Raw genomic sequence first — 23,875 nt, 5'->3', positions numbered from 1 at the left:
GAACGCCCTCAACTTCCATTGCATTTGCTGGGAGTGAAAGGTGCTCAAAACCATGCAAGACTGGGCCCTTTATCCTCTGTCCCCGTCTCTTTTTGTACTCTCCCTTCTCTCCATCCCCTCCTTCCCTCTCCTGGCTCTAGCTCCTAGCTCCTATCTCATTTCTTCCCAGATTTATTTCTTCTGTCCTTCCACTTTTTCATGTTCCTCAATCACTCCGAAGTGTCTCTTTCTCTCTCTATTCCATTCCCCCAAATCCTTGTACAAATTCTCTTACATCTCCATGTCTTTCTGAACACCATTATGTCTCATTCTCAGATCTCACCCCAATATCTCTCCTTCAAATCATCCAAGGGTATGTTACTCCCAGGGTCTCCCCGCACCCAACCCCTAATTGGTTCCAGTGTGTCTCCCTCGTTCACTCTCTGCCTTCCCCCGAGTTTCTCTACTCCAGTGTCTGCTTCTCCATCTCAAAGATGGTGTGTCAGGATGGGGACACATTATCAGCCTGAAGAAAGAAGAATTGACCTAGAAGGCACCATGAGCAGTTTAGAGGGACCAGGGCCCAAGAGAAGCTGGAGAAGAGCAGAAGGGGGACTAAGTGGTGTCCCTATAATTGCTCCTTCTGTCCCTTTCAAAAGCAAGGAACTGTTTAAATTTTTGTGTTTATAAGATGTTGCTAGACTGTGTTCTTGTGTGACAGGCTTCTATCTCAGCAAAACCTCTATTTCCCAGAACTTCCCTTCTCAGTTGGTGATAGGATTTTTTTTTTTAACTGTAAAAAATGAGGGAGGAAGTTTTGTGGAAAAAAATTTCATAAATAGTAGAGTGAGATAAGACTAAATTACTAGTATGAGTACCGAGATGAGCACAAACATATTTACTTGGGACAGTTCTGATTAATTACTGATTCTAATAACACCTAAGAGTAGTTTTCACAAGTGCCTAAGTCAACTGGGAGTCATTAGGCCCTAAGTCATTTAGGCATTATAGAAAATTTTACGCTGAGTAACTTTTTGTAAAAGCCATCCCAACACCAGTACATAACATTCTTTCCATTCTCCCTTTATTGACTTGTTCTCTTGCATCAAAAATCTCTCTCTGCACATCATCATAAAGAGTTTGATTTCTTTTCTGTTAACCCCATTTCAGACTTTTAGAGACAACCATTCTGTCTAAATTTGGATTAAGTAGTTAGATATATACTGTAGTTTTGTTTTTCACATTAATAATTTAACCAGCTCCCTAAAATTCTGCTTTCATTTGAACTGTTGCCGATTACATCCTGTTTATAGTCCAAGAATAATTAAACTTGCTTTTAGCATAATGGTGAAAAGTTCCTTTTTCCAATAATACAAAGAATATAAAAACCTTCTCCATCCACTTCCTTATCCCACAGAATCTCCCAACATTTTCATTCTGCTTGCTGGACCAAGCACTCACGTTGCAGAATAAAAACTATGAAGTCCAATGGTTTAAAACAGATCTGTGTCCCTATAGTCTGATAACTAGCCCATTTTATGTGCCACTGTAAATTTCTGTTCTGGAGGTGGCTATTGCTGTGTTAATTGCCTGATTTCGGCAGAACAAGTAGTCCCAGACTTTCTCAATATCTTTATCAGCTGCTGTGAGATCATTAAATGGTGTTGCAAACACACTCAACCTCCCAAGAACAACCTGTGAGGGTACTATAGAAGTTCCAAGATTGTACATGCCACATATCTGGTCTGTGCCTTTTCCAGGCTCTAACTATTCTTGTTTGTTGACAAATTGCTGTTGCTATGATAACAAGTGACCTTGGAATGCAGGAAGTATTTCACAGACCTTTCATAAACATTTCACTTCAAATACACTTACCATAATCTATATAACTCCAGTCTCAATGCCCAAAAGTAGCTACAGCATATACATTCATGAACTCCATGCTCAAATTAACAGATGTGTGCTAGCAAGTATAGTAATTAATACATTCATGGCCAAATTCTTCCTTCAGATACATGCCCAGAATTCCTATTAACTTCAGCAGGAGTTGCTTATATATGTGTGAGGGGAGAATTTCATCCTCCTTATCCTATCAATACAAATAAAAGTGAGCTAAGTAATAGTATTAAATGACAATCCTTCAGCAGCTAACAACATCCAATACTGTAGGGCCATCTACTTCTCATTTATGTAAGTCAGTGTAAATCAGGAATAACTCAGTTGAATTTAATCCAGATTTACACTAATTTAACAGAGTAGAATTTGAACCATGAATTTAAATTTACATATGCAATTTCCCACAGTACAAAAATGTAATTTTGATACGGATGTAATCAAAGCCATTATGAAAACCCCCATCTGTGGACCATATTTCCCTTTAGCCCCAATAAGAAAATATTTCCAAAGGTGATATAATATGCTTTTAAAAAATGCTAACCTCTTTTTTAGCTCTAGCCTCTAGTCTTAGTTATCAGAATATTTTGGACTTTTTCATTTTTTTTCAACACTGTTCCTGCTCTTCTGTTTAAATATTCTTGATTTCTTTTATTTGTTTTAACGTCTTCAGGTTGACTTTGATCCTAATATATTAATCAGTTCATCCCATTTCATATTGTACTTTGGAAACAGAGACAGATAATGCCCCCCCAAAAAGATTTTGTTGCAGAGATGCACATCTGTCCAAAAATTACTAACATAAATTGGACATAATCTGCCCTGGAATACATGTATATAATTATCACTGAAGTCGGTCTGAGTTGCACACAGATATCTGAGAACAGAACAGGACACTGGTTAACACCTCCTCATTTAGACCATAAGATCAGATAAATCTAACTATTTAAACAGGCTGTTATCTTTTGCAGACTTGCAATCCATTCCGTTGTAATTTTGCCACTGATCTACTTAATAACAGTAAGGAAAAACCCTTTTCGGTTTGCCATAGGGATGGCTCAAGCACTTCTGACAGCCCTCATGATCTCCTCCAGGTAATCAAAATAAACATTTTTCCCTTCTATCATTAATATACTTTGTAATCATCATCTCATAATTTTATATGTTGCTCTGATTTTATTGCTGCCTGTGTTTCTCATCCTGATTTCACTTCAACCATTGTAAATCCAGGAAGTATTACTCCTATAATTATTATTTATATAACACCCAGAAGTGTACTATTGACTACAATGGCGTTATCCTGGATTTATACCAATGCAATTGAGATTAGTGTCTAATCTCTTGAGTGTAAAATCAGGAAGTAGTGCTGATAAAATATCTAAAGCTAAACTGTTTCATTGTTTTATTGCGTTATTTTAAGGATAATTAAAACTTTCAGTTATTGTTCCAGAAATGAGAAGAAATGGGAATTACCATTTTATTCTAAGGGACAAACTGCACTTTCATTGCATCACAATTCTCCTGCGCACCTCAGGGGAGAATTTGACTACAGTTTGACTGTAGTTTTGGGGTTTTTTTAAAGCACGAGACTGATAAAAGAACAGACATTCTAGTAGATTGCTGCTTATTTGTTTGTTTATTTATGACCCAGTTCAGCCACTTTGCCTGTCACTTTTCGCTGTGCAGAAGAAAAAAACCATGTCGACAAAAGAATTACCAGATTTGTTTTACCAGTTGGAGCTACAATCAACATGGATGGAACAGCCCTCTATGAAGCAGTGGCAGCTGTGTTTATTGCACAGCTTAATGACTTAGATTTGGATGTTGGCAAAATAGTTACCATTAGGTGAGGGTGATACCATAACATGTGTTGTTTTGTTATTTTTGTTACTGAATTATGGATTTGCTGCAGGCACCCTAATGGAATCTTGCTAATTTCATACCTGTCATTCACATCACTGAGCAGTAAGGGTTAAATTTTCATCTCTTCCACAAAGCCTTAGTAAATAGGCCTTGCACAGAGAACCTATGTAGGAAATTGGGGTAAAGAATGAGGTGCCAGGGCATGAAGCCACAGCATCGGAATGAAAACCTCTAGGTGCAGTAACAGCTGAGGCTTGCAGCACACCTCCAATCTGGACATTTTGTCCAGTGGATCTGCATACTTTGCAATCCCATTGGCCATGCCTCCATCCCTCCCAAGTTCCTCCTCAGTGCTGCTGTTTAGACATCTCCAAAGCATACTGGGAGCACATGAACTTGCCCCGTGCAGCAGAAGCATGGCAGTTCAATAGCCTGTTTGCCTGCCCAAAGACAGCCACAATCCACCCCTAAATGTCATCAGCTGCTTTATCAACAATGAGACTGACAAAAACATCTGCAAATGATAGAAACCTACTGGGGTCCCAAATCCCACGTCTCTAGGCAGGTGTAACTCTCAGTGGGATTGGCATGAAGAAGGATTTTTTTTAAATAGCTTCATATTTCAATGAACACACAAGTCTGAATGTAGCAGAGAAATCCACTCAGAAGGATGATATTTTCAAACTGCTTTTCCCTGATTTATTTGGGATTTAGTGTCACAGCTACTGCAGCCAGCATTGGAGCTGCAGGGGTCCCCCAGGCTGGACTAGTCACCATGGTGATTGTGCTGAGCGCAGTTGGGCTGCCTGCGGAAGATGTTACCCTTATCATAGCAGTTGACTGGCTTCTGTAAGTTTAATATATTCAATATTTAATTATTTCAGTAATATATTTTATATATGGTGCATGAACATCTATGGCCGGACTTTTAACCCTGAGTTTAGTTCTCCTTCTAATGAGGCTGTTCAATAATATGTTTAAAAATTAAATAGAAATAAAGATGGATGAAGATAACCCTGCCACACATCTGATTTGACATACAGTTATATAAAGAGAATCATTGTTAATCAAAACAGATAACAGTCTATGAGAGCTGGGCCTTTTTTATTATTATTACTTTAGAAAATTCTTTTATATGAAGATGACATACAAGGTCAGATTTTCATAAAACAAGTCCCAAGGTCCATATACATTGTACACACAAAAATACTCACACCAATTTACCACCATTGCATATGTACATCAATGTTTAAATACCCATTTATACACGCATGTGCCCAGATTCACCAGTGCAGTTGTGGTAACTGCATACACAAGAGTAGACATGAAAATGGCCTCAGTTCCTGAAAAATCTAATTCAAAATATACTGACTATAAAACGTAAGCTAAGAAAAGAACTGTAAGCAAAAATACCCATTTCAATCAGATGTATTTGTAAAATAATGTTATGGTAGTTACATAATTTATTTGCAATAATCACATACAAGCCACAAACATAATGTTCCAGCTAATTTTCACAAAGCAAACAGTTAGCTTCTGTGGTTTTTGTTTTGTTCTAGAGGAGATAATACTACTAATACTGTGTCCAATGTGCAGTCACACAGGGCTTCTGCAGTGGCAACTTCATTACTGCATGACCTGCTCTCCGCTCTGAAAGATCAACATGGGCATGCCCCCTGCCTGCACACACACACTTCTTGATTCCCCTCTCCAGCTCATCAACATTTTCATGATCTTGTTAAGCTGCTTTTTCGGGGGGAAACACGAAGATCTCCTGCGAGCTTGCCATGCATCTTTTCCACTGTTTCTAGAGGTTTGTTTACTCACAAACATCTCTCCAGGAAAAAAGATCTCACAAGCTTTGGCCTTGCCCATGCGGTTATTTGGCGGTGCCCATAATGGCCCCAGTTGATAGAGGAAGTATCGTCTGATTAAGAATGAGACACCCAAGCCCCAGGGAAGCAACATGAGGGGTTACTGGAGTAGGAGTCAAGAGATTTGGAGTATGATCCTGACTGCCATGGATGTGCAGTTTTACTTGGAGCAGAGCAGCCTCTCTGTGCTTCAGTTTCCCTATCTGTGATATGGAGATGGTGGTGCTACCCACTTTGTAAAAGGGTTAGAGATCTACAGGTGAAAAGTTCTGCTGAATATTACTTTTAAAAAAGAAAACAGAGGCAGGAAAATCTGATCTGTGAGCCACACACTTTATGCAGCCATCTGTTCCTCCTGTGTGTCATGGTCAGACAGCTGATGGCTGTCAGAGTTCCAACAGGATGAGCATTTCTATTCCTGCATTCCCAAAACAACCAGATAAGGTCTCTCCAGAGTCCTATTAGCTGCCAGCTGCTTAATGTTGCCTGAGACTTTCTGAAGTTATATGTCAATATCTGCAAAGTGGGCTAACAGATGGGGGAACAGTGGAATCCTCTCCCTAATGCCCTGGCTAGACTAGGAAAGTAATATGATTTATAAACACAATTTAGCTCATGTTTTTATACACAATCTATGTCCTGGTTTAGACATGGGCATACTCTCTTGTTTCCTGGAAGCAGTGACCTGTTTCCAACGCACATTCAGAACCCCTGGTTTGTTCTGGAGCCTCAAACTAATCCTGCAAAATTTAAGTGAATCCTCAATTGAACCCGTCCTCTCAGTGGACTTAAATTTCTCACTGTTAAGGAGGATTTCCTGGTAGTTATCATCTGATCTCATCTCTCTTCACCCTTAGTTTTTCATAATGACAAAATGATCGTTTGAGCTTGTCAGTTTTTCACCAGAAGTCTTTTCCCTTTTTCACTTCATCCAGGAGATCTCACTTCCTAGCTTCTGCCTCAACCCCACAGCTTGGAAGAAAAAGTCCCTAGTAAATTCTGGGGCTTCAAAGTGCTTCAGAGTTTAACAATTTAAATCAGAATGCTTCAGACATAAGCGTACCTTTTTCATGCTCTTCAAAAGGTTTGAGAAAGGAATTAAAGCCTCAGGGTATGTTATAGACAAAAAATCAGTGGATGAGTTACCTAAGCCAGGTCCTAGTACTGTCCTCATCCTTTCACTGAGCTCTGTCAGCTGAAGTTTGGGCTTCTGCCGATGCAGCCTTTGACTGCAAGGGAGTTAGAGCAGTGCTGCCATAAGCATCTCTTCCTCCAGGAAGGAGGGCCAACAGGATAGATCCTCTCATTCTCTAGCCTTCCCTTTCCTAGCCTTCAGACTCCCCTTCCCCAGATCAGATACTGCAATTCCAGACCTCGGCTCTGTGCTGTCACAGGCTGAGCCATGAAAAACCAAATTATAATTCCCATTAACTGCTAATTTGTTCTTTGGAATTCGGTTAATAACCCACCCAATAGGACTCTCTACACCCAAGCCAACAAAAGAGGCTCTCCCTCTTCCAAGTGGGGAGATAGTGTAGGCTAACATGTTTCTTTCAGATCAGAAATAATCATGCTGAAGAAACAGACAAAGGAGCATTAAAGGGCCACAAAATCTAGACTGGTAGTCATCCTGCCTCTCAGAAGAAGTGAGGAGGAACCAACTATGGTCTGTGCCATCTTGATCAAGCCACAGAAAACAAATGAACAGGGCAGTGAGATAGTAATTTGTTTTTATTATTATTATATACATTTGTAAGGTGTTCTGTGCTGCCTGGGTCCCATTACATTAATTTTGACAAAGCTTCCCTCAATAAACCAAGCTCCCATCCCCTCACCAATAGACTAATGCCATTTCCGTGTTGATGAATCTCCTAGAGCTCCCAACAGGGGACACTCTTTCTTAGGGGAAGGCGTACCAAAAAATACAAGTCTCACACCATTCTCTAAAGGTCAAAAGACTCCTATTCAGCCTGACCTCTGGCCATAATAAAGTCCACAATTATGGTCCTCCAACTAAGAACAGCAACTCCCACATAGAGAATTTAGTCTCTGTCATCTTCAGTGTTTGCCATGGAGGGGTGTGGAGAGAGTGGCAAGTTCTTGAATAATAAGAGCCCTAATCCATTTAGGGCTTTGCTGATAAGGTCCAGAACAATAAAATGGATCTGGTATTAGGCAAGTAGCCAGGATAGCATATGGAGAATAGAATGGATGTGTTCACGTCAGCATAGCAGGCAGGCCATTGCATGTTGAACAAGCTATAGCTGCTGGATGGCCTTCATGGTCAGTCCAAGGTAGAGCATGTTGAAATCGTCAAGTCTTGTAATGATAAAATTATGGGCCCCTGTGGCTACATCCAAAAGATTAGTGAAAAGTCTCCTAACCAGATGAAAATGTAAAACCAGCACTTCTGGTTACTCTGTTTGGGTGTTCATAAGCAGCAACAAGTCAAAAAGGGCTTTGTGCTAATGGACCACCCTGACAACTGGAGAACAAATGCCTTCTTTTAGAGCCGTGAGATCATATTTCCTGCTAGATTCACAAGGCTATAAACAGCAACTCTATTCTTCCTGGACTGATCTTGGGGTGACACAATGCTCTTTCTTTTCCCCAAATGTCCCAAAAAGAGGGCAGAATCTCCAGGAAGTGATCAAGTAGCTGAATCCATTAATCTGAATGATAGCATCTCTGAATCAGAGGTGGAAGAGTGGATAAGGGAGGCTGTGGCATCCTCTTACTCTCACCTGATGACTCATGGTCACCTCTTTATCCTCTCCCTCTGATGGCTGTAAATTCAGTGTGGGAGTTTAGTTAGTGCCATGAGGATACCCATGCAGTGTCCAAATGATTAGTAAAGCTCAGTTATATCCCATGCTATTGAGTTTCAGTGTCTTGATTTTAAAAGCTCCCAGGAACTTGGCACATAATTGATCCTTTTGCTGACTGGGGGAACAACAAGGAAGAGTCAAGGACCAGAAAACACTGAGGCCAAGATTTGTATGAACTCTTTCCGAGAACAGTGTAGAATGTTTCAGCTCCCTGTTCTATTGTCTCAGCGCTTATGCTGCTCTTGGTGCCAGACATTGGGATTTTCTCAATAAATGCAGACAAAACGTCAAATCTTCCAGTGCAGAGCTCTAATTTATCGAGTGACAAAACAAATGCCACTCTGGGGAAACTGGAGTACACCAGAACCACTGATAGGTCACTCAGATTTTCCTAGTTTTCATATAGAAAAAAGACACCAGGTTTCATATACCAGGGAGAATTCCAACAGCATCGACCAGGCTGTGACTGTGGGCTCTGTGCCCAACAGAAGTGATTTATGCATCTGTCTCAAAGGGAACAACTTTGGGAAACAGTACTGTCACTCTTCTGAGTCATTGGCCTGTGAGTCAGTGGCATCAGTTCTTTAGCCCTTTCATCATCTTTGGCTTCCAAGCACCCATGCTGATGTTTTCCTGGGAAGTTCTGACTCAGTACTTTTAAGGGAAAAACTATTTTCTTCCACCTCCCCCTACTGTTAGGGACCACTGTTCTTTTTTATCTCAACATGGCAATTCATCAGGTCAGATGGATGTAACTCAGAAATTATAGAGAAAGGATAGCATCTCAGCAAGTTTATTTCCTCACGCTACTCATCAGACTTTTCTTTGATATGCTGTTCCCTCAGTCTACCCTTTATCTGATGATGTGCATCCAACCCAGAATGGGGAGCCAATCTAGGACAACTCATAACCCATCTTTGTTTACAAGAAAAATGTCTGGAAGCGGTCAGAGTGCTTTTACCAGCAAACCTTCTTCTAGGAAGTGTCATGCCCTTAAATAGAAAGATTTTTCAGTGCTAAAGATGCTCTTTAGATGATGGTTACTGTGCTACCCATAGTAGTAATGCAACCCATCCCAAACTCAGGAGCCATAAAACCTTTTTAGTACCACATACTATATATTTCATAGGGCAAATTTTCAAGACCACGCTTTGGTATCCTGGAATCCCCTAAAGAAGTTTGTTGTTGCACAGCTGTTAAACCAGAACCTGTAATCTTCTACTTAATATCAACAATGTGAAATTACTTGAAAGGAATAGTCTAAAGGAGACAGCATCATGCACAAGAAAAGATTAACTGTTCCTAAGGATTCACTATAATCACAAAATTCTACACTATGTGCTTTTAACATGTGATGCTATTTACAGCCAGTTAACTTTACTGCACAGTGTCTGTAAATTGGTAACATTCCACCTCTTTTTAAGTTACTGTTTTATGGCTTATGCAGATTCTTTCCTCCCTTGAACTTTGGGTTCTGCAATCTGACATTTATATGCACTGAAATTTGGTTTCCAACCAAAAACCACTCTTAAGCAACAGTCAGTTTCAGTACAAACAATAGCCACAAAACTGGATCCATAAAGTAAAATCCCTTTATCACCAAAGTGCTAATGATAACACTAATGATAACATCTGCACAGCAGAAAAGAGGCAGCTGCTTCTGCAGTGCCTAGCTCCGAAATGTGTCTGTGCCAGACAACATATTTTTGTGATTCAATCATTTTATATAGATTAATTAATTTTTAAAATGTCATTAACATCAGATAGATTTTTCCATTCATGTGCACTGAGGGGGCTCTAAATGATTGCTGTCCCAGCATGGGTGTGCTGCAGAACAGAGCACAGGGAGCCTTCCTGTGCAGAAGGCAGCCAGATTTTTCCAGCTGTGCTCCGAAAGTGGGGCGCTGCTAGCCAGCTAGCAGCACTGAACTGCCATGAAGGGCTGTGTTTCTGGGTGGGCTGAGTTTGTAGCCACCTCACCTGGAAGGATTTGCTGAGGAAGCATATGTACAGGTCACAGCCTCAGCTGGTGTGTATCCCCTAGCTCCGCTGACTTTGGTGCTGTGCTATTTTACACCAGCTGAGGACCTGATTCTGTCTTTCAAAAGCTAAAGCAGGAGCTGTTCTTTAGTGTGCTCTCCCGTTCCCCAGGAGCATTCCACCTACACTGTGTAAGCATAATGCCTTCAGCTACCACCGCACTTCTCCCTCCCTGCTCCCAGCATAACTCCATTTATAGGGGTACATCTTCACCACAAGGTTAACTCACATGCTTACACATGTATTCCCCCTACTCCTCTCCCATCCACACACAAAACCCTGTCATCCGGGTTGCTGGTGCTTTCAGCCCAGGCTAGCTGTCCTGGCTGGGTATATGGCTTAGAGCCTCAGCTTTGCTTTTATTCAAACTGGTATCCCACCTACTTTGCGGCAAGGATGGAGGCCAAACAATTTGATAGTTCTTTGCTACCTTCCCATAATTCCTCCAGGGTCCCCACGAAAGACAGATTCTCTCACTATTCAGTGGAAAAGAATCAGAATGGCTCAGCTTAGTGTAGCACAGAGAACCATGGGATATAACTCCAGAAGTCCTAGTGACACATGGGGGAGTGCAACACTAGTGAGGACACAGTAACTTTGGTGTGACTTTGCAATGTGGCTGCTCATAGCTAGGCTAGGCTAACCCAGGAGCGGATCACCCAAATTAATGCTGCAATGAAGGCAAATCCCTGGAAACTTGGCTCCCAATCATCAACATTCATTCCATTCCATCAGGTTCCTGTTCACCTCTGAGGCCTACATTCTTCTTCCCTTTTCATTGTGTAGCAAGCAAATTCTTGAAAGATTGATTTGTTTGCACAGGCCTACTTATTTCACTTCCATGTTACTTTGATACTCTGCAACTTAGTTACAGAAACCGCAGCCAGCAATATTGATGTGCTCCAGAAAAAAAAACTTTCCATTCAATGTTTTCAAGTATTCATATTTTCTTCTTGTGTGATCTGTGAAATGGTTAGGAATTCATACATAGAAGTAATCCGTTCCCTCACCTCACCTGAAAATCTGAGAACTCAGGCACTTTTATCTGGAAGTCTGATCCATACATTTTTCAAATGAAGGAATCTTTCTTGTAAAGCAAATAAAATATTAATTTTATCCAGTAGAAGTCATGTGCCAAGGCACTTATCTCCTCAGTAGATGGGCTACACACCATGATGCCATGTAGATTATTAACTTCCCTATGCTTTTTTTTGCCTAAAATGTGTCATTTTTACACTCTGCAAGCAGTGTCTCATTAACAATCCTCTAGTTAATTCAGAACCATAACTCACTGTTAGCCAGATTTTGTTGGTAAGTAATCTTAAAGGATTTTTTTTGAGGTGGAATAGTTCAATTTTCTTAAATGATACTGGAAAAGTGTCTTCCATAATTTCCTCACACTACATAAAAGCCCCATGGAAACTTGAAATTGAAATTTTTCCCCAGCCAAAAAAATGACACCCCCTGTTTTTCTACCATGTTATACATAACAAGAATATTTTGTGAGTAAAATATCACACACTTCACTAGTGTTTGCAATCCCTTTGTATTCGGGAACATGTGAGTGACTTCTTATTTGCAAGAATAGTCACAAAAAGCAAAACCACCATGAATAAACATGGCCATTTTGAAAAGCTTCTTGCCTCCACCTCATGCGCTGGCATCAACATCCCTCAAAGCCCCAACCATGCAGAGGTCACATAGAAGGAAAATCTTTTGTCTCCAAGGGCTGGCGGCGTGAGGAACAAGCAACAGACACACTAGCTTTCACATTCCTTGTCCCAGTTCCATTCCAGTTTGCATCTGGCCCCAAATTTCAAACTACGCTGCATGGCAAAGTATTGTCACTCTTCTGCCAGGTGGTAGCATTATTATTTCTTCTTAATTATATTATATATATAAAAGCAAATTTGGGGCCTTTCTGGTCAGTTTCCCATTGGAGGGGAAACCAGTGACATGGTGTCCAGCTATTTCTTAGAGTAATTTGTTTTCTTTCACTTTGGACCCCTCTTCTTAAACAGAGATAGACAGACAGCACATAGGCAATCCCCTCTTTCAGGAATCTCAACCAAAATACCAATGCCCAGTTCCCAGAGAGCAACTCTGCTTTAAGAATTGATTCCAGTTGGAAAGATTAAGGCAGAGAGCAAACTCTCCAGCCGCTCACCACAACTTCCCCTAAAAAAAACCTCATAATAAAACAACCACCACCACAGCTCATTTCCTCAAAGACTGGACAGTGCTCACATGAAAAAGAACTTATAAGTAGAGCTGGGCAAAAAATTTTGGAGGAATAGTTTATTTCCTTCAAAATGCAGTTTTGGTCAGCCACAAACTATTCGTGTCAATTCAGCAGATAGTACTGACTGACCACCCTCCCTTCCCACCTCCTTCCCCGCCTCCACCCCAAAACAAAAGTTTTCAGGATTCTGATGCATTGTAGCAATGGCTTCTCTTATAGCTTTTAGCTCAGTGGGTAGGGCACTCACCTGGGATGTGGGAGGCCTGGTTTCAACTCCTGCCGTGACCTGAAGTCACCCACATTGTAGGACTGTGTCCTGGCCATTAAATTAATAGATATCCTGGTGTGGATGTCTCAATCTCTCCTGGTGAAATTGGTCTACTGTGTTTAAACAGTCATTGGAGTCTGGACTTCAATTGAGGTCTGCTACATTCTAGTAGCATTCTAACCACCAGCTATAGAGTCATTCTCACTCACTTTTCCTGGCCCACTGACTTCATTGTTAATGTGAATGATGATGCATTGCCATTATGAATGACAACGGCTTTGTTTAGCTCTAAATGGACTTTTTCAATTTGCCAAAATGTTTCGCAGTTTTTCAATGTGGTTTGACCTGAACTGATTTGGGGGGAAGGAGGGAGGACTGTCAGCGAACCAAAAAAATCTGTTATTTGCCACACTATTTGTAAGACAACATGTGAAAACACCACCTGGTGACTTCTGCCATAACAGAATTGTAATGTTATTTACTGTTTCTAAAAAATCCCTGTTTAATACCAATAATTCCAAGCTTTTCCAAATAATATTGCCTAGAGGGAAGATTTAAAAATTCTGCTCCTAGTTCCTACACCAATGAAAATCCAGAGTAACCCCACTGCAGTTACACCATTACAACATCTGACTCAGCATCTACTGTAGCAGGTTAATTTTAAACTGATTAAAAAAAAATATTTTTATTTACATAATGTACAGTTTCTAATAAAGCACGCTGGAACCAGAAATCCTGGCCTGTCTAACACAACATTTTTACTCCTTAGGGACCGATTCAGAACAATGGTAAATGTCCTTGGAGATGCCTTTGGTGCAGGGATTGTGGAGAAGCTCTCCAAAAGAGAGCTAGAGCAGATGGATGTCTCTTCTGAAGTCAACATAGTCAATCCTTTTGCCTTGGAAACAACAATACTCGATAATGATGAAACAGAGACCAAGAAATCCTATGTCAATGGAGGTTTTGCCATAGATAAATCTGACACCATATCATTCACCCAGACATCACAGTTCTGAAGCCTGTAGCTTCTGCTGGCACTGAAGGACATAGTCACATGTGAGATCTTTTAGCAAGCTAGAGGATAATTAAGAAAAAGCTGATAAACTTGAGTATATTTGATTTGATACACAGACTTCTGAGTTTTTTCAACGGTTTGGATTCACAGCATTTGGTCCCTGTGGGCAAGTTGATAAGAAGGCAAGTTGTGAAATCTGTAATTTTTAATCATGTTATACATATGAGGCTTTGGAATGCCTGTTTGGAACCATCTTGCTCATAAGCTGGATGTTAGAACCAGGCCAGTGAAGTGAAACAAATGTACTTTTCTCAGGCAGACTGCAGCGTTTCACACCTCTCTTCCATACTGCCACTCTGTGTATTGAATTCTTGTTCATATTTTTGCCTTTCACATTTTTACAAATTACACTGCATCTAAAACATCTACTGTAACTTGGTAATGTGCCAAACTGTTCACTTCTGCAGCTGGTTTGAACAACACGTGGGGCAAACAGTTTCAGAAAGAAAACACACCCTAAGGGTTCTGCAATAAGTGTTTTAACATTTATGAGGTTTTATTTTGCTTTTATTTTAAGCATTATGAATGTTGGAAGCTATTGCTCAAGGAAGAGCTTCTAATGTTATATGGTTGAATATTTTTCCCCTATGAATGCCACTAGAGAGCAGAACTGAACTCTACATGTGAAGCAAATTGCTACAGGTTTGCTCATCTTATACTTGAATACATTATTGCAAAGTGAAGCTGTCTGCCAACTTAGGTCCACTTTGATAGCTTATTAATACATCTCCACTGGAAGTAGCAAGAAGTCAGCTTCAGTGCTGTCCACCTTTTATTTTAGCCTAGTATTTATCAGCTCCATGGCAGGTGGAGATCATGAAGATGAAAATAGCTACTCATAGGTTGACTGCTAAATCTTTTCTGCTTTGAAAAAGAAAGACATAATATCAAGTGTAGATGAGGCACTCCTTTTTCTAGAGAGATGCTATGGCTAGCTCAGCTTTTAGACAACTAGTTGGTTTGTTTGCTCCTTGGTTTAATTTCTTGGTTGAACATTTGTAATTTTGCAGCTGCAAAAGTCCTAGGCCTCAGCATTTCAGTGCCAAGCCCTATCAGCTAAATCGTACTATTTTATCAAAGTTTCTGGACTAGGGAAACCATGTGTTCTTGTGACTTGTTATACAAAGTGATATCAGCAAGGACTTCTTCATAAACACATTCCATAGCCTCAAGAATACTATATTTCCATGGTGAAACATCATTGCCCTGTGGGAGGAATTGCTGATTGCCTGGCACTTCTACATTGTGTCAGCCATCTGACTTGCCAAGCAAATCGAAATTCATACCCAAGAGTCTCTTTTTCTTAAATAAACTTGTAGTAAAAATAAAATTGCATTTCCATGCCATCAAAAATATTCAAGTTCCTGGATTGTTAGATAGTAAATTCAAATCTACACTTTTGTATTTAAGTAAACCAGGAAGTGTGCCAAAGAAAACTAAGAAGAAAATAATCCTTATGGTAGGTTTTGATAAATTGCACCTTAAATTAAGTCAGCAAGACATAATACTGTATGTATTTCAAATAAACATTGTAAAGAACAACACAGTGTGACGCTAAAATAAAAATACTGATATGTTTATACAAAATAAAGGAGTGTACAAACTAAGTAAATGAATCCTTTACCTTGTGCAAAACTAGTATAAAAAATCTTCATATGTACAGCTTTGCTAATAGGAGAAAAAAACCCACCACTTTCCATAGCTGTCTATGGAGCTGTGCTTTGCTGGGGTTTTTTTGTTTTTGTTTGTTTGTTTTGGCAGTCTTTTTTGTAACCAGCCTCTTATAAGGCACTATGGATACTGTTCCCATTGTGATCTAAATAAATATTTATTTATTGCATTCTTTCTCCACCCTACCATCCTCTCTTCATCTCTCTGTGGAACTTTGTATTTCTCCAGTTATGGCAGGAATAACAGATGAATTGCTAATACACTATGTTGCTTTCACTGGTGACACATTCGTAGTTTTACTATGTATGAATTGTCCTGTTCAGTAAGGAAAGTGTTCCCTCAGTGGCCCAATCTTGAGACTGCCAGCAAAGCCTTTACCGTACAGAGGGGCTAGGGAAAGGAGCCTCGTATCCAACACATGCTTTAGCACTAAGGAACCTGTGCAGCTGATACTGCTAGATATGAAAAGTCACAGAACCAGACAATCTACCCATATACTGAAGATATTGTTACGTCCAGGGATGCCCGTCCTCACATGTAGTTTTGGCCATATAGCTTCTTAGTCCTGGTCTACAATTACCAGGCGATTCGGCGGCAATCAATGGGAGTTAAGCAAGCTACGCAGAGTAGCTTGTGTAACTCCCATCAACTGCTGTGCTTCCCTTCTGTGTGGTGTCTTCACTGCATTGCACTGACAGGAAACGCATTCCTGTCGACGCAGCGCTACGCCACCTGAAGGGGGTGGTTTCACTGCGTCAACTTCTGGATTGACTGAGCGGATCTTCACTGACCGCTCAGTTGATCCAGATAGGTCGATCTGACAGCAGCAACTTTGCCGCCGTCAGTATAGACATACCCTTAGTGTGTGTACCATCAAGCGTGAGCCAAGTGCTTGCTGTCGCCTTTCACATAATCCTGCAGAAATTCCACATCGGAAGTCATTTCCCTTGCATGCAGATATGGATTCCTCCTTCCAGGGTTCTCCACAGATCTGGCCACACATACAATGGAAACATAATATTACTGCTGCCTTAGGCCCTTATGTGGCTGTGTAACCAAACTCAGGATAGGACCCTACATTATTTTAAGTGGCACACATGGTTTTAACCATGCAATTTTCACTGAAATCAGTGGGCATCACTTGTTCAGAATCATGCACAGCTCTTAGAACACTTCAGGTTGGGCTGTCCAAATATAGTGACATTGAGGGTGTCAATGGAAACCATTTTAGGCCCCAATGGAGAGGAAAGGGACCACCTAGTTAACATACATGATACATTTTTGTAAATTTTAGAAGATCAAAATGAATCCACATAACTATGATCTATGCTATTTGCTTATACTTGTACCTTCCTTGATCAGAACAGAAATCACTTGTTATCACCAGCAAAAAAAACCCGAAACTAACAGCTTTGTCCTTCCTCTGGGTTCCAACTGCGCATGCCCTCATTGGACCACCAGCCTCCACTTGGACACTCGCCTGCTTTAGAACTCTGTTTGTGCAGATCATGAATGCATGTTCTAACCAGTTCTGCAGAAGGGAGGGGGTCATGCTCTTAATGTTCCTTTGTAAAAGCTAATGCTAACTCTACTGTGCAGCAGGGGGTTCTCTGTCTCTCCTGCATTGCAACTGGTCCCTGAACAGGTATGCAAAGGGGCGGTCTGGATGCAGGGAAGAGGGGAGCAAAGCTCCTGGCACCCTCCCACCTCATGTGCACCTGTGTAGGACCAACCACAACTGGCCCAGGAAGTGGAATGATAACCACAGTTTGGAGTGATAACCTAGAGAATGTCGAGTTGGTAAATGCAGTATTACAACATTTCCACAGCCTGACCAACTTTATCACCACTTGCAACATCAAAATGGCGCCAATGTGTGTTTTATTTTATTATAATAATTACCAGAAAGAAAGCTAATACAAATATATTTTAAATAAATAAATAAAGATGAGTGGTGGCTATCGTGGATTTTCCTAAGACCAATTCCTGGTTCTACTGAAGTCAAAGGAATAACTCCCACCAACTTCACTGAAACCCACCAATTACCATCTAAAGAGCCATAATTTGCCCTCTGTGTTCGCATAGAAATTCCAACGGAAATAATTGAATTCTACCTAAACACAGATCAAAATATGACCCACAGGAATTTGCTGATCTCAGCTATGACAAACTAAAAGAAAGCGGCAAATACTGTCCAAAACAAAATCTTTTATTTTGTCCAGGCCTGTTTCTTTGCTCAGTTCCACCACTTTTACAACTACACTGCACCATCGGCTTCAATGGCATTAGCAGTGCTTTACAGTGGTGAAAATCAGGTTTTCACATCGTAACACACACACACACATAAAAGCTGTGCACTCCGACTCTAAGCTTCTGTCTGAGGTACACAGGATACACAGCAAAGGGTGACAGAAGGAGAATCACAGTGGAATTAGAGTATAGCGTATTTCAGTGAACCCCTAAGTTGAAAGCGTGTCACCAAATAACCAGTCATGGTCTTCCTCTCTGTCAAGTATTTGATTTGTCACTATGGTTATGACATGTTGAGCAATTATTAAATGAAATAATGAAGTCAGAGTAACTCTGTGTCCAGTCTCTTTTTCTTAGCAGACAGGTACCATTCTTTAAATTATGTTCCTACTTACAGCAGGTAAATCCATGGCAATTTCATAATGATGGCTAAAAAGTTTTCATTGTTACTATCTACTAAAATAGCACATATAAACCACAGTCAAAGATCAGGGCCCCACACTGTACAGATAAATACTTTAAACTGCGTCCACATTGATGCAATTGATAGCATGAACTCTGAGAATTTTAGAACTCTCCAGTTCTGCTTGCTCATCATTTCCCTTCTGCAAGAGCAGGGATTTTTTCCCACCTGTAGTTGTAATGTATTAACTAGAAGTAGAGCTGGGGTTTTCTTTCTGAGCTTTGGGTGTTAATGAATACAAAAGTCACAAAATGGCATCATATATAGTTAAAAACAAAGCATTTGTCATGCAAGGAAAGCCATGATTGTGAGAGTTACAATTTACTAAGCACGAAGGGACAGATTGCTAAAAAGCATGGGCACTTTTGGATGGCTTGAGCCTGAAATCCTCTCTCATGCGAGTAACAGGGTTAGGCCCCTCGTCTTTATAAAATGAAAAGACAGGAGCTCTGAGCAACACATCTGTGGTCAGAAGTGTAAATTAGTTATCTTACATACATAGGCTATTATGATCTCTGGGCATATCACATGTTAAAAACCATCAACCAGCACAGCTCACACAGGATAGGAATAATAACCATCCTATCAGCTACCCAACCCACAAGGGCCCGCACCTGCTTTTCTTGTGAAGCCAAAACAATAATTAAAGTCAGCAAATGCCAGATTGGGCTCAGACAGTTCCTAATGTTCCCAGAGCTCAGTATCTTGAAATCAGTGTTGAGATCAGTGGTTGTGGAGTCACAGCAGTTTTGGTTTTTCTGCCGTCACCAAATGGTTCATACAGTGAGTGGCAACTGAGCTAGAAAGCAATAGTGTTCTTCATTAGATGAAACTCGGGACATCTTATGCAGGTGAGGCAGAGCTAGGGGCAGATCCCCAGCTGGGGTAAATTTTCATAGGATCTGTCCCTAGCTTCCACACATTATCCATAACATAACAGGAGGACAGTAACGTTCTAAAGAAAGACAAGTCAGCTGAACTATTTATTGACACAAAGCCACTTTTTACACAGCACTTGAAGGTGGTAAGTCCTTTCTCCAAAGAGTTGCAGGGCATATTCTTGTAAAGGGTTCTACTTGGCAGCCAGACTTTGTTATTGCTGCTTGACAATTACTTAGGACTTGACATATAGATTCTGCCTCTGTCAAGTGTTCCAGGGATAGGGTCACAGCTGCTGAAGGAAAGGAAATACTGATAGCCTGAAGGCACTTGTGCCAGTCTGGCACCTGAACACTGCAGAATTAATTTACCAAGAAAGCTGTTTGGGAAAACCATTTCATCAAGGCAGGGCCAGTGTGAGAGCAAGAGTGATGCTTAAAACAGCCTAGACTTGACCGCACATCCTGTACCAGTCATCTGGATGGATGGAGGACCTCAGCCTGGGCTGCCAGCTGGGTTTTTCCACCCGCATCTCATCCATTTAAAAATATTTTTTACTAAATTAGTTGCAGAAGAAATAGGTCTGAAAGGCTGGAGCTGTTACAGAGCATAGGAAAGTAGTGCCTTGCAGTAGGCTGTGCTTGAGAATTCTTGGTGAAATCCTTGCTCCATTGAAGTCAATGGCAAAATTCCCATTGGCTTCAGTGGGACCAGGATTTCACCCTTTGTTTTATTTGTTTTGTGGTAGTGTGCAGGGGGTTGGTTTTTGTTTATTTTTAGCAGAGGTGCTGTCAAGTGCGTCAGATGAATTAATTCTCTGCTGACTTTTTTTTTTTAAATTGCTCCTTGAGGCTCTGGTACCCACTTCCTACAGACAGTCAGGACACAAATTGAAAATTAGAAAGACTGGATTAAGGGGTGAGCAATTTAAACCCCTCCCTCCACAGGCACAATTCCTTTTCATTTACTTTACATTTATTTAGAACAAATAATAATACAATTAAAATTACAAAAATGTAAACAATGCTGTTACTCAGCTTTAATAACAGCTCCTTAGTCCATCTCCTTCAGTGGGACTACTCATGAAGTGAGGCACTATTCAATGTGAGTAAGGATATCACAGTCTGACCCTAAATTAATACAACTCTCTGTATGAGCTCTTACACCGAACAGTACCTATCACCATGAGTCCCTGTAAAGTCAGCAGGGCAAGCTGTGGTGTAAAGTATCACAATCTGGCCCTATCATTTTTATTTTCTGGGGTTGATGCCCCAAGGTTTCCAAGCACTGGTTAGTCCCCACTTCTTCATTTTTCTCACCACCTGTTTGCAACCATCCTAGCACCAATTTGGGCTCTCTCTTCCAAAACTATTGTCATTTTTGCTCCAGGGAAAAAATCAGTCCTACCTGCTGTATCAGACACTCCCTTGGTCAGAAGCCAGTTATGTCAACTCAAGGTGCATCCCAAATGCAGGTTTCTTACATGTAAGGATGAAGGGCCATTGGCAGACACCGGGACAACTAGGGTTTTTTTTCATTAATTTTTAATGATGATGATGATATTGTCTGTTTATTAAACCTCTCCTGTGTGCAATTACTTATCCCAGTAAGACTAGCTAGAAGTGTTGGAGATTGTAGCTGCCATTAACACTAATTTCCATTGTGGTCTTTTGCAAGTCATCAATATCTGTGCTATAGTTTCCCTACCTGTTAAATGGGGATAAAGCTATTTAACTTATCAGTCTTGTGAGGATTAATTAATGAGAGAAAAAGACACTGCAAAGAGAAATATACTTCTTCCTAAATGCAGTTTCATAGAATCATAGAATCATAGAATATTAGAGTTGGAAGGGACCTCAGGAGGTCATCTAGTCCAACCCCCTGCTCAAAGCAGGACTAACCTCAGCTATATCATCCCAACCAGGGCTTTGTCAAGCCTCAGCTTAAAAACCTCTAAGGATGGAGATTCCACCACCTCCCTAGGTAACCCATTCCAGTGCTTCACCACCCTCCTAGTAAAAAACTTTTTCCTAATGTCCAACTTAGACCTCCCGCCCTGCAACTTGAGACCGTTGCTCCTTGTTCGGTCATCTGCCACCACCGAGAACAGCCTAGCCCCATCCTCCCTGGAACCCCCTTTCAGGTAGTTAAAGGCCGCTATCAAATCCCCCCTCACTCTTCTCTTTTGCAGACTAAACAAGCCCAGTTCCCTCAGCCTCTCCTCATAAGTCCTGTGCTCCAGCCCCCTAATCATTTTGGTTGCCCTCCGCTGCACTCTCTCCAACTTGTCCTGGTCCTGGTCCATCTGTGACAGATGAAGGGTTTTTTAAGGAAATTTTTTGTTTGTTTGTTATAATCCAAGATCATAATCCCATTACAGGGACCTGTTAAACTTGCTCTTGGTTTGCCTGAGACCCAATTTAAATCCTAAAAGGGATGGATTTCCTCTGGGGATACCAGCGAAAGAATCACTGTTTCAAAGAGTGAGGTGTTGTCATGACCAGAATGCTGTCATTCTAGCTACTTTGCCACTGCTGCTGCATCACCCTACTTGGCTTTTTGTTGAAATCCATGGAATACCAAGATGGACCTGATACATGTGGCAGCACTTAGCAGATCAGTATCAGTCCAAAACTGATCAAATGTTGTAACTTGAGTACTGAAATTTGAGATTAAGGGACCAGATTGTGATTTCAAAAGCTGCACTGAAAAACAAGGTTACTTACCAGTAACTGTTGTTCTTCGAGATGTGTTGCTCATATCCATTCCAACAGAGGTGAGTGCGCGCCCCGTGCACGAGTCTCCAGAAGCTTTTTTGCCCTAGCAACCCCCGCAGGGTCAGCTCCAGCGCCCCCTGGAGTGCCGCGCTCATGTCGCGGTATATATGGCGCCGCCAACCCCACGGGTCCCCAGTCCCTTCTTTCTGCCGACTCCGACAGCGGGGACGGAGGGTGGGTTTGGAATGGATATGAGCAACACATCTCGAAGCACAACAGTTACTGGTAAGTAACCTTGTTTTCTCTCTTCGAGTGATTGCTCATATGCATTCCAACAAAGGTGATTAATTAGCCGTACCTTGGAGGTGGGTAGGAGTCACTGGCGAGCAGCCCTTCTCAACACGGCTCTGCCCACGCTTGCGTCCTCTCTTGCCTGCTGCACGATGGCGTAGTGGGACGTAAAGGTGTGTACCGATGACCAGGTCGCTGCTCTGCAGATGTCCTGCAGGGGCACTCGTTCCAGAAAGGTCGCGGATGAGGCCTGGGCTCTGGTAGAATGTGCGGTGACTGGACCTGGGAGTCGCACCTTCGCCAGCTCGTAGCAGGTTTTAATACACGCGGTGATCCAGGTGGAGATGCGCTGGGTGGAGACAGGTGAGCCCTTCATCCGGTCCGCCACTGCCACAAACAGCTGCATTGACTTCCGGAACAGCTTGGTTCGCTCAATGTAGAAGGCCAGGGCTCTTCTGACGTCCAGCGAGTGCCATCTCCGTTCCTCCTCCGAACCGTGTGGTTTGGGAAAGAACACGGGGAGGAAGATATCCTGGTTATAGTGGAACTGAGACACCACCTTAGGTAAAAAGGTTGGGTGTGGTCTCAGTCGCACTTTGTCACTATAGAAAACCGTGTATGGGGGTTCCGAGGTTAGTGCTCTTATTTCGGAGACCCTCCTAGCCGATGTAATGGCCACGAGGAAGGCTACCTTCCAGGAGAGGACGAGCAAAGGGCATGTAGCCATAGGCTCGAAGGGGGGTCCTGTCAGCATGGAGAGGACCAGGTTTAGATCCCACAGAGGCACCGGGTCACGGACCTGCGGATATAGCCTCTCTACCCCCTTGAGGAACCTAATGGACATAGGGTGTGAGAAGATCGACCTTCCATCCAGCGGTTTGTGGAAGGCCGAAATGGCCGCTAGGTGTACCCTGAGGGAGGCCAATGCCAAGCCCAGCAACTTTAAGTGGAGCAGGTACTCAAGAATCGCCTGAATGGGCGAACAACTGGGCGGGACACCCCTGGAGGCCGCCCAAACAGTGAAACGCTTCCATTTAGCCTTGTACACCACCTGGGTAGATGGTTTTCTGCTACCCAGTAAGACTAATTGGACCTGCGCTGAACAGGCCCTCTCTCCCTCCGTCAACCACAAAGTCTCCATGCTGTCAGGTGTAGGGAGTCCAGGTCTGGGTGCAGCAGGCGACCCCGGTCCTGGGAGAGCAGGTCGTAGCGTTTCGGAAGCGGTATAGGCGTGGCTGTAGAGAGGTCCAACAGCAGGCTGTACCAGTGTTGCCTCGGCCACGCTGGTGCAATGAGGATAACATTGGCTCTGTCTCTCTTTATTTTCAAGAGTACTTTGGGGAGTAGTGGGACGGGGGGAAAGGCATAGATTAGAGCCCCCATCCACGGTATGAGAAAGGCGTCGAAGATGGAGTTCGGGTCGCGCCCCCGGAGGGAGCAGAACCTCGGGCACTTCTTGTTCCATGCTGACGCAAATAGATCCAGTTGGGGAACACCCCACTTGCGGAAGAGAAAAGCTGTCACCTCCCAGTGCAGTGACCA

The 23,875-nt window shown here is 42.0% G+C and overlaps 1 protein-coding gene across 2 annotated transcripts in view; it reads left to right on the top strand.

Moving 5' to 3' along the window:
• Positions 1-15,902, top strand: part of SLC1A1 (solute carrier family 1 member 1) — a 65,595-nt gene extending 49,693 nt beyond the window's left edge. For both annotated transcript variants that reach the window (XM_067543056.1, XM_067543057.1), the window contains 4 exons: positions 2,844-2,966; positions 3,524-3,718; positions 4,450-4,584; positions 13,757-15,902. In XM_067543056.1, the coding sequence (XP_067399157.1) occupies positions 2,844-2,966; positions 3,524-3,718; positions 4,450-4,584; positions 13,757-14,003 (700 nt within the window). In that variant the 3' untranslated portion in view covers positions 14,004-15,902. The remainder of the gene's footprint in view (positions 1-2,843; positions 2,967-3,523; positions 3,719-4,449; positions 4,585-13,756) is intronic.
• The last annotated feature ends 7,973 nt before the right edge of the window (positions 15,903-23,875 follow it).

Source organism: Emydura macquarii, unplaced genomic scaffold (genome assembly GCF_026122565.2).
Source record: "Emydura macquarii macquarii isolate MOO-44397 ecotype Brisbane River unplaced genomic scaffold, CSIRO-AGI_Emac_v2 contig_767, whole genome shotgun sequence".
Lineage (NCBI taxonomy): Eukaryota > Metazoa > Chordata > Testudines > Chelidae > Emydura > Emydura macquarii.
This window is presented reverse-complemented; position numbering and strand designations above follow the sequence as displayed.